Source organism: Sinocyclocheilus anshuiensis, unplaced genomic scaffold (genome assembly GCF_001515605.1).
Source record: "Sinocyclocheilus anshuiensis isolate Anshui unplaced genomic scaffold, SAMN03320099.WGS_v1.1 scaffold746, whole genome shotgun sequence".
Lineage (NCBI taxonomy): Eukaryota > Metazoa > Chordata > Actinopteri > Cypriniformes > Cyprinidae > Sinocyclocheilus > Sinocyclocheilus anshuiensis.
The window spans coordinates 76261-86463 of record NW_015544173.1 but is presented as its reverse complement, the minus strand read 5'-3'; the positions used below and the strand labels follow the sequence as shown (position 1 = coordinate 86463).

Sequence of the window (10203 nt, the reverse complement as noted above, 5' to 3'; positions counted from 1 at the left end):
AAAAAAAAACACACACACACACACACACACACATATATATATATATATATATATATATATATATATATAAACTGCAATTTGTTCTTACTACCAAGTTCATAAATTTCAAACCAGACAGCACATTATTGGCATTCACTCAGGGAGTATATAATCTTTCTGTTTCTATATGGTATTTATAACAAATTAAATGATCTCCAAAAAAAAAAGAGGTACTGTTCTGGTAAACTTATGCATCAGAAATAATGATACACAATGCTGCAAACATATTTTTCAAAACCAGAGGGAGATGAATGATTGTAAATGTTCTACTTGCTTTGTGGTCATAGAGTTCTTAAGTGTCTGTCATCTCTTTTGCTGACTCTGTCTCAGTCCTTACTAAACAGCTCATATTTACATTAGATGTAAGGTTGTATCACAAGTCTCAGGCACTGTTACATGCGATAGTTCCGTCACTCCTTTTACGGGATGAAATTGTTGATCCTTTCTCATCAACACACCAGCAGTAGCCTCTTTGCATTCCTCTTGATGACCGACACTGTTTCAAGAAGGTCAAAAAGAAGATACAAACTATATTATTGTTTATAGAGAACAGATAACATTGTTACAATGTACATCATTATCATGAGCCACCTCATACGGATTTACAAATGGATTTAAAAAACATGTCAAGAGCCATTGGAACTGTTTTAACAGAAGGTCCTAAAACACCTTCTGTGTTCTCTACACACCTGTTTCCTCCTGAAGAACCCTTGTCTGTCACAGTTGGGGATGTAGATGTCCGGAATTGAATGAATAATCGTGAGCTCTATACTTTGGAGGACTGTGTTTAGCAGTTTGCGACAAGGACCCTACAGAATTAAATAACAACAATGAAAACACATTATGAAAACATGTTTTCATTTCTGCCTAAAAATCAGACAGTAGGAACACTATATACTGTAAATATTTATGAAGAACAGTAATTGACAGAGTCAAAAATATATCCTTTTCAAAAATATTACCTTTTCATTGTTTTCAGTGGTTGATGGATGATAGTCTGAAACATAATACTTGTAGTTTTAATATGATTACAATATAACTTTTGTTCAGTTGAACCGCACATAGGTGGTTGTACTTAAAATAATAGTTCAGGACAAAGGTTCAAGAATACCTTGGACTGTAAAACAGAGTAACAGATATAAATATATATATAGTATAAGTATCAGTATTTACTTTCTTTCTAGTGTATACATCTACATGCTTAGCTTTTAGGTTTAGTTTGTTTAGGTCAGTTCCTCAAAATGTTTCTAACCAGACAAAATCCATTTAAGACTAATCAATTTCATCTCAGTTTAAAGAGATGCAACAAGACCAATGATCTTACCTGTAGGTGGATGGATGTCAGTAAAGGTACTTTTGATGTTTTTGCAGACCCCTCGTCCCTGAAGCAGTGCCTGAAGGGGGCTTTGCTCTCCAAGAGGAGGGATACACCGAAGACCCTGAGTACAAGGTAGAGTGTAAACCCCACAGGGTTCACCTAATGCCAACACGGATGTGATCTCCTCCCCTGATAAACGTTCACCTCTGTGGCCCTTGGGTTCCCCTGAGGGCCCATTACACAATGTACAGATCTTCTTTAATCCTAATACAAGGGAGTTAGAACCATATAAGCTGAGTTGAATGGTAACCAAAAGTGTTAGTAAATAATGAAAAGAAACCATCTTTGTCCAATTTAGAAAACCTCAGCAGATCAAGAGTTTTTTTTTTTTAAATTTCAGAGAATGGTCTTCCCTCTTCCACTTCTCTTTCGCTTTTGATTCCCCTCTTTAATATTCACTGGAAGTAGTGTGGATGCGCAGGAGACATCAGGTATCTAGACAGTAATTAGATAAAAATTGCCCAAAAGATGCAACATGGGCTGCTTTTAAAGAGCTGAGATGGTTTAGGGGTGGGAGGCTGAGAGAGCAGCATATGCTGGGCGTTAGATAAGAGGTGGAGTTACTTTATAACTGTATCCCTCCCATTTCTGCCACAGCTCCATTTCAAAAGTTATATCCAAATTGAGCTGGTTTGAATTCATGAATTATGTGAACAAGTAATATTTTATGTTTCCACTGATGCACATAAAGAATGGGAATGCTAATGGATAGCTTTCTCTAGATATAATATAACTCCTTGGTGCGAACCCCAAACCAAAAATGGTTTTGACTTGACATTTGTGTTAGCCATTAACTACTGTTTCTACAATCTACTTAGACTTACAGCACTTTTGGGAAACACAGCCCTGTTTGGGGACAGTAGCACATATTGTGCTTACTACAATATGTCCCTTTTTTCTACTAATTTCTACTTGCAGAAGTATATAGGCAGAACATGTTCTAAAAAATTAAAAAATAAAAATTATTTACTGATATTCACTTCACTGTCTTTGCTTCATATAGTTGCCATTATTAAAATGGAGCAATTCTATCCAATAGTTTTTTTTATTAAAGATATCCTGTAGTCTTTTCTATTCTCTATTATCTTTGACCGTCACTGCCTCCCAAACACTGGCCAGTGATGTGGATAGTTAGACACAACTTATGATTAACTATATGTTTTAGCTCTAGACTGGTATATTGGTTAGATTTAGTCTGCACAAACTCTGTCAAATAATAGATCATAATTTAAGAGACCGAATTTTAGTCATAACTGTTTTGACACAATCTGTAGTTACTATGTGAAGTAGTAATGTCAAGTCTTTTTTATATATGCCAAATGGCTTCAGAACAATACCGTGATGTCCTGATTTGTGGTAAAATATTCAGTACTTCAACAGGAAAACTACTTTTTTTTTGAGTTGAAAAGAATTGGGGTCTATGTTTCCTATCTCCTGGATTTTCAGACTTAAAGGGTTAGTTCACCCAAAAATGAAAATTAGCTTGTGTTTTACTCACCCTCGAGGCATCCTAGGTGTATATGACTTTCTTCTTTCAGATGAATTCAGTCGGAGTTATATAAAAAATTGTCCTGGCTATTCCAAGCTCTATCATTGCAGTCAGCGGGTGTTGCAACAGTCCACAAGTCGTCAAATAAAGCGCGCACATTCATAATAAACGTGCCTCACACCGCTCCGGGGGGTAAATAAAGGCCTCCTGTAGTGAATCCATGTGTTTTTGTAAGAAAAATATCCATATTTCAAACGTAATTAACACTTTTCTCTCACTTCCGTTATCTGTCATACGCGGAAGCCGTTCCGGCCGGATGACGCAGCACGTATGCGCAGCGCGCATGCCTCTGAGATATGCTAGTCTCGCGAGTTTGTTTACAGGAGCAAAGGAAGCAAAGTTTCCTTACTTTAGCAAAGGAAAACCAGTCTCCTCTTGGTTTATTTCGAAATCCTCCGACATTTTTCTTTGCAAATACTTGGTTTGTACTTGTAATTCATGACCAGCGTTTTGTTTTGTTCTCTCTCGCGTTCATCACTAATCACGCAACGGCGACGTCTTACGTCATCCGCCTGAACGGCTTCCGCGTAGACAGATAACGGAAGTGAGAGAAAAGTGTTTATTGCGTTTGAAATATGGATATTTTTCTTCCATATTTCCGGAGCCGTGTGAGGCATGTTTATTATGAATGCGCAAGCTTTATTTGACGACTTGTGGACTGTTCAACTGCAACACCCACTGACTACAATGATAGAGCTTGGAATAGCCAGGACAATTTTTTATATAACTCCGACTGGATTTGTCTGAAAGAAGAAAGTCATGTACACCTAGTCATACACACCTCGAGGGTGAGTAAAACACAAGCTATTTTTAATTTTTGGGTGAACTAACCCTTTAAGTGGCACTTACTTTAGAATGTTGTGATGGTGTATTATATTAGTTGATTTGGCAGCAAGACAAAAATGTCTCACACCCACAGGAACGCCCACACATTGCCAAGACTTGGGCTACTATAACAAATTGCTCTATTGCAATGTATATATTTTTTTCAAATTGTCTCCATGTTTTTTCCCCCTCCCAAATCACACATACACACACACACACACACACACGAACAAAATCCTTTTTCATGAAGTCATGGTTGATCGCTTAATGACTTTAAGCCTGTTTTTCGAGAACTTCACCCTTGATCTGTCATTGCACTGATTTCCCCATCGCAATGATGTCATAATTAATCGCCTCAAGTAGGAAAATGAGCACCACATCACAGGTGTTTCTGAGTGACATGGGGAAAAATGAACAAGGGCTTTCCCCTCTAACCACAATTTTTTAAAATGTTTTACAGATATCCAAGGATATCAGTAAACATGCTGTGTATGTGCTTTGTCAGACAATATCTCTTTAAAAGATGTATTCCTGTTATGGAAGGGTTTACATACATGTTATTGGCAACCAGCTTCATCTCTACAGCTACAGGTGTGCAAGTCACCTACATATTTATTTATTTATTTAGTCATTTAGCAGACGCTTTTATCCAAAGCGACTTACAAATGAGGACAATAAAAGCAGTCAAAACTAACAAAAGAGCAACAATATATAAGTGCAAATGACAAGTCTCGGTTAGCCTAACACAGTACACGTAGCAAGGTGTATATATATATACATATAAGGAAGGGTGACCCCACATTTGTCATGAATTATTATCATGAATTATAACTACTCAAATGGCATTGCACAATCCACAGTACAAAAGGAGATCATAAAAAAACACAACAAAAAGGAGTCTTGGATTAGCTGGTATGAAGCGACATAATTACCCACCACCTTCCATACAGTATGTGTGTTTAATTGTGTGTTAAAATATAAAAATATCATAATGCATTGTCTGCTTTAATCGATGAGATTTTTGAACAAATTTTTTTTTCAAGGTAGCAGTTATACTTAATTTAATACTTAATTTATATTCTCTAAAGCTGAACTATGATTCTATCATTGAGCAAATAATGTCTCCCATCTTGGAACAATACCCCTGTCACAAAAAACTTCACCTGAACAAGATCAAGCAGAGCTTCACACTGAAGTCACTTCACAGGTTGTAATGTTGGCCAGTCATCGCCAGCACTTGTGTAAGCTAACCTCCCTCTTCGAGGAATTAATAAGATTACCACCGAGGAAGCTAAGGTGGTGTTTGTCATGTCGCTTCTCTCTGGGAAGGCTCTGGACTGGGCACCATCGGTGTGGGAAAGAGAGCATGACAGATGACTTTCTTTCTTTTTCAAGCCAGACTCAGAGATGTATTCGAACATTCCAAGGGTGGTAAGGAGGCAACCAAGAAATTTAAATCTCATAAGTTGACTGCTGCTGAGCACAATTATGATGTTAAAAACAGAGTTCCCTTTCAGTCGGTCACTCCCGATGTCACGTCGGATGACCGACGAATTGGGATCTCGCTTAGAGAGACCAATCTACTTCGAGTGTAAACTAAACGAGCCAATGCACATTGGCATGCGATTATTGCATCCAGCTGCTGAGAAACCGGCCCAGTGGCTCATCCTCCCTCACCACCCTTGATGGGGGTCCAGCGCGGGGGTACGCGGGAGTTCCCCGAAAAAACTAAATCTTTTGTTTCCTTTTTTGCACAGAGACGCCCGGGCCGGGTCCCTGCGTTCGTCTCTCTAAGCGAGATCCCAGTTCGTCGGTCATCCGACGTGACGTCTCCGTTCCCTCCTTCAGGGAACGAGGGTTACCATACGTAACCAAGACGTTTTTTTTTGTAACTTACTAGCCATGAAGGCTGCTCTTAAAAAATGAAAGCACTGGTTGAAGGGAGTAAAACTTCCTTTTTAAGTACTAACTGACCATCGCAACTTGGAGTACATTCATGTCATCCATTCATCCTAGGTGGATCCATAGCTCCTTATGTTCTGTTCACCCCGGCATCCAAGCAACTACTTAGTTGTTCCAGACTTATTTCTGGTGGAATTCTCTTATTTCTGACACAGCCAACTTTGTACGCAACTTTGACATCCGGGCAACTTGAAAATCCTCTAAACAACCCCCAGCATGCCTTTTCCAACCGCTACCTGACATTTCACTATGTCTTTCGCATGTTCGGATCCTCCAAGGATACCGTGTCTGATCAGGGGCCTCAGTTTACCTCCCGCATTTGGTCTGCCTTCTTTAAACAACTCGATGTCAATGTCAGTCTTTCATCTGGTTATCAATCCAATGGACAAACTGAGTGCTTCAACCAGGGACTAGAACATTTCCTTCACTCACACTGTCAATTCAAAGATGACTTGGGACAATTTCTCCCTTGGGCCTATGCTCAAAACTCTCTCATCAAGCCCGCAATAGGACTCTCTCCCTTCAAATATGTATTGGGTTACCAACCACTTATGTTTCCCTAGTCTGGTAAGCCATCGGATGTCCCCACTGTGGATGATTGTATTCATCACAGTGAGAGTGTCTGAGGAGGCAGTCCGAGTGTATACCTATTGGACTCACGACACCACAATACCATCTACTAATCTTACCTGATAGACCTCATCTGACATGTCCAGTACTGGCTACATCATTGGCCCCAATGGCATATAAATGGAACCTGTCAAGGTACAAGCCAGTCACCCCTGGCCACAACCCATCACCTTAAAAGACCTACAGTGCTTCCCTTTCCAACTTCCATTCCACTCTTCTGAAACAACCACCTTTGCTCTTCAGTCCATCATTTCTCCTATCCCTTCCATCTAGTGCATGAACTAACCCTTTAAGTCCCTGGTACATTGGTCACTGGTCCATTCAGCATCCTGCAACAGGTAAATCCAGTCACTTACTAGCTATAGTTCCCTCTACAATAGCATGTGTTTCCCTTTTGTCTCTCCCTGCCCTCTGTCTTTCCTTCTGTTTCAGTGCTTGGTCCTGTAAAAAATGTCTCAAATCTACATCGAAAGGTCTGAGTCTTGAAAAAATACTCAGGAAATAATGCATATTTCAGGAATGTTTGTTTTTATATATAATAATTTAACAGCTAATGATTCCTCAGATGGTTGCCTTTTTGAACAATCTATTGTTTGAAATATGACCTGACAGCTCAAATTCTAAATTAAAATGTATAATTGTACCGTTGTGAATCAGGGCAAGGCAAGGAGGCAATTGTTTTTTGTTTACTTGCTCAATAATTGACTTTTAACTCAAAAATTCAAACTTGAATTATTAGAATATAGTGCAGAATTATTAAAGCAATCAGTCAGTAGATAAAGATACGAAGAGACAAATCAAGTAAACAGTGCTTAAAATAAAACCTAACCTTCAGTGCATTAGATTTAGATTGTCAAAATACATTATGCTAAGTTGTTGGAGTTTGCTTACAAAAAGAAGCAGGTCTGTAATTAAAATAAGCTGTACAATTTCTTAATCTACAACTTAAACTTGTTAATGACATTTAAGTCATAACCAAATGCATTTATATAAATACTTTGCCAAAACGGGCAAATTATTAAGTACCTTCGACTGTTCAGGCGCCCAGCTGTATCCGCAAATTGTGAGTGCTCTTCACAAAGCTTGCATACAAATATGCCTGAGCATTTCAGAGAAGCCACCTGTCAATCAGACAACAGTGCACTAGTACTGATTTGAGTTTGTTTTTATTTCAATAGTTCTTGACTTGACACCGAAGTACCAGTAATTGACATCCCTACAACATATAAATTGAAGCAGTTCATTAGAGTTGCTATTTTACTAGAGACCTTTTGTCCAGAGGTGTAAAGAGTACCTAAAAACCATACTTGAGTAAAAGTACAGATACCTTAGAGGGAAAATTACTCCACTACACGTTACAAGTCACCAATTCCAAAACAACTTGAGTAAAAGTCTTAAGAGTATCTGATTTTAACAGTACTTAAGTATTTTACTTATACTAAATATAGGCTCAGAAATGCACTAGTCACAGAGACATGCCAGTGAAAAACTGTAATTTTGTGGAGAAGCTGGGGGAAAAGGCAGAGGAAAGGATCTATGTGCAGGTATTTAATGGAAAAACTAGAACAAACAATAAGCCAAAAATCAAAGGGAACAAAGAACAGAATGACTGACAAACAGACAACCGTTACATTCAACAACTCACAAGGAACTAAATAAAAACTAGGGCTATATATACACACAGGGGGCTAAAGAGAATGCCGCGGCCGGCGGGCTTGACTGAGGAACGGCCGGCGGGCTAGACTGCGGAGCGGCCAGCGGGCTTGGGAACGTCGCGGCTGGCGGGCTGGTTCTGGATCGGGGCCGGATGCTCTCCAGACACCGGAGGATCCCTTCCCTCCAGCTTAGTCCCGTGGTGTCTGGGAGGTCCACGGGGCGATGGTAATTGGCCCCGTGCCAGAACAAAGAGTTGATGGTGGCGTCAACTAAAGCCGCGGCGAGCCCGCAGAACTCCCTGGCATACTCAACGAAGGGGAGATCTCTACGGGCTAGCGCTAATAAAACATGAGGGAAAACTGGGTCATGGAATACGTGGGGAGCAAAACACAAAACACGGAACAGAGTTTGACAGTTCCACTGAGAGAGCCCATAATTAAGCTGTGACTCAGCCATTGCAAATCCATTTTGTTGACCAAAAATCTGAAGCAGTAACACATTTTTCTACGCAAACAAATCTATATACAGTATATACACACACACAACCAAATGAAAAATCAGTGGTAGAAAACTTCAAATAAAATAATTCAGTTCTGCTGCATGTGAGTTTTTAGTCGGAGCATGGTTGCAGGCCCTCCAATCTAAAGTTTTATTATTTCCAGCATATTATTATATTATTTCCAGCAGCATACTGTATTCGTTAGGAGTGAAACAATGACCATGACATTATCTTTATGAAACATTAAAATAAATAGCACACTACACTAGTGCATATCTGTATTACAGGCTACATTACAAAATATACCAGATGTGTGAACAATGGCCATGAAGAAGGCTATTGCAATGCAGTCACCAAAAGCACACATAACATTTTGAATCAAGGTGTGTTCATGCCATATGAGAATTAACATAATTATGCTGGAAAAACCTGACTAATGACAACAGGAACAAGAACCAAGCAAAACTGCAAACTAAGTCCACGTACAACACAAGGGCATAAGAACAGGGCAGTGCTGGCAGATCAGGGGACCACTGGTGATCTGGAGGACATGCAGAAGCAGATGGCCACCACAGCAGAGTGGAAGACCACCACAGTGGAACAGAGACATGGAACCAAACAAACTCAGGGGCGTAGATGGCATAGATGGCCTCCATGTCCATAATAGAACAAGCAAATAACACAGGGAGTTCAGGAACGACACTCCTGGCCATTACAAAGCAATCAGGAGCAGGTGCTGCCACCTCTAGGTGAGACCATCGGGCCAGGGAACACAGAGCCCACTGGACTTCGGAATGGTTCTGGGGCTGGAGTGGCGAGAGTTTGCTTCTCCTCAGTGTCCCCCACTGTGAAGGGGGTCCACTCAGTTGTCTGGATGTGTCCAAAAACTCACAGATATGGTCTTAAAGAAATGATGACCCTAACGGAGGGGGAGACACACTCCTGGTGGTAATGTTTCTGGCTCCATTTACGGTCTAGTGTTCTGTAACACTGGTGAGTCAAAGACGTATGAGAGCAGGATTCATGTGCAGAGTAAAGTTTATTAAAGGAATAATCATACATACAACAGTTAAATACCAGAGACATGAGGAACCAAGAACACCAACAAACCCACCAGACAACACCAAAAAATGAATACATGAAACACAAGGGCTTATATACACAAGGGTTAACAAGACTAAGTAGACACAGCTGGTAATAATGTGACTAATGACAAAGGGAAACAGGAACCAAGCAAAACTGCACACTCAAAGTACACATACAAAACAAGCAAAACAAGGGCACAAGGATAAAGAAGAATATGATTTTTTTTTTCATCAGAAAAAACAAAAATAAAGCTGAAAGAACTTAGGCTCCTAAGTATCAGCTAAATTAATAACTCTAATTATGTGAGTTTTCTCTTTTTTTTTTCTTTTTCATTTAACACTGACGGGGCATTTACAGCTAGGGTGATTGGCTTAAATTCTGGAGTCCCAAGATGGCAGATTTCACATCATATACTTCCAGAGGATCCTGCACCAACTGAGCAACATCCACTGAGTTGAATTTAAAAGGATCACAGTTGTATGTATTATTTTTGTTCTTTTTGGAGCTGGAATAAGGACAAATGTACTTTTTTAGTTAACTATTACTATACTATATGTGTGTGTGTGTGTGTGTGTGTGT

The 10203-nt window shown here is 39.6% G+C and overlaps 1 protein-coding gene across 1 annotated transcript; it reads right to left on the bottom strand.

Annotated features, from left to right (window-relative positions):
* Positions 1 to 421: 421 nt before the first annotated feature.
* LOC107696018 (insulin-like growth factor-binding protein 5) lies at positions 422 to 1700 on the bottom strand. Its single transcript, XM_016496153.1, has 4 exons — positions 1364 to 1700; positions 1002 to 1036; positions 729 to 848; positions 422 to 535 (listed from the first exon to the last, which is right to left on the bottom strand). The coding sequence occupies exons 1-4, from the start codon at positions 1698 to 1700 to the stop codon at positions 422 to 424; spliced, it is 606 nt and encodes a 201-aa protein (XP_016351639.1).
* Between the last annotated feature and the right edge of the window lie 8503 nt (positions 1701 to 10203).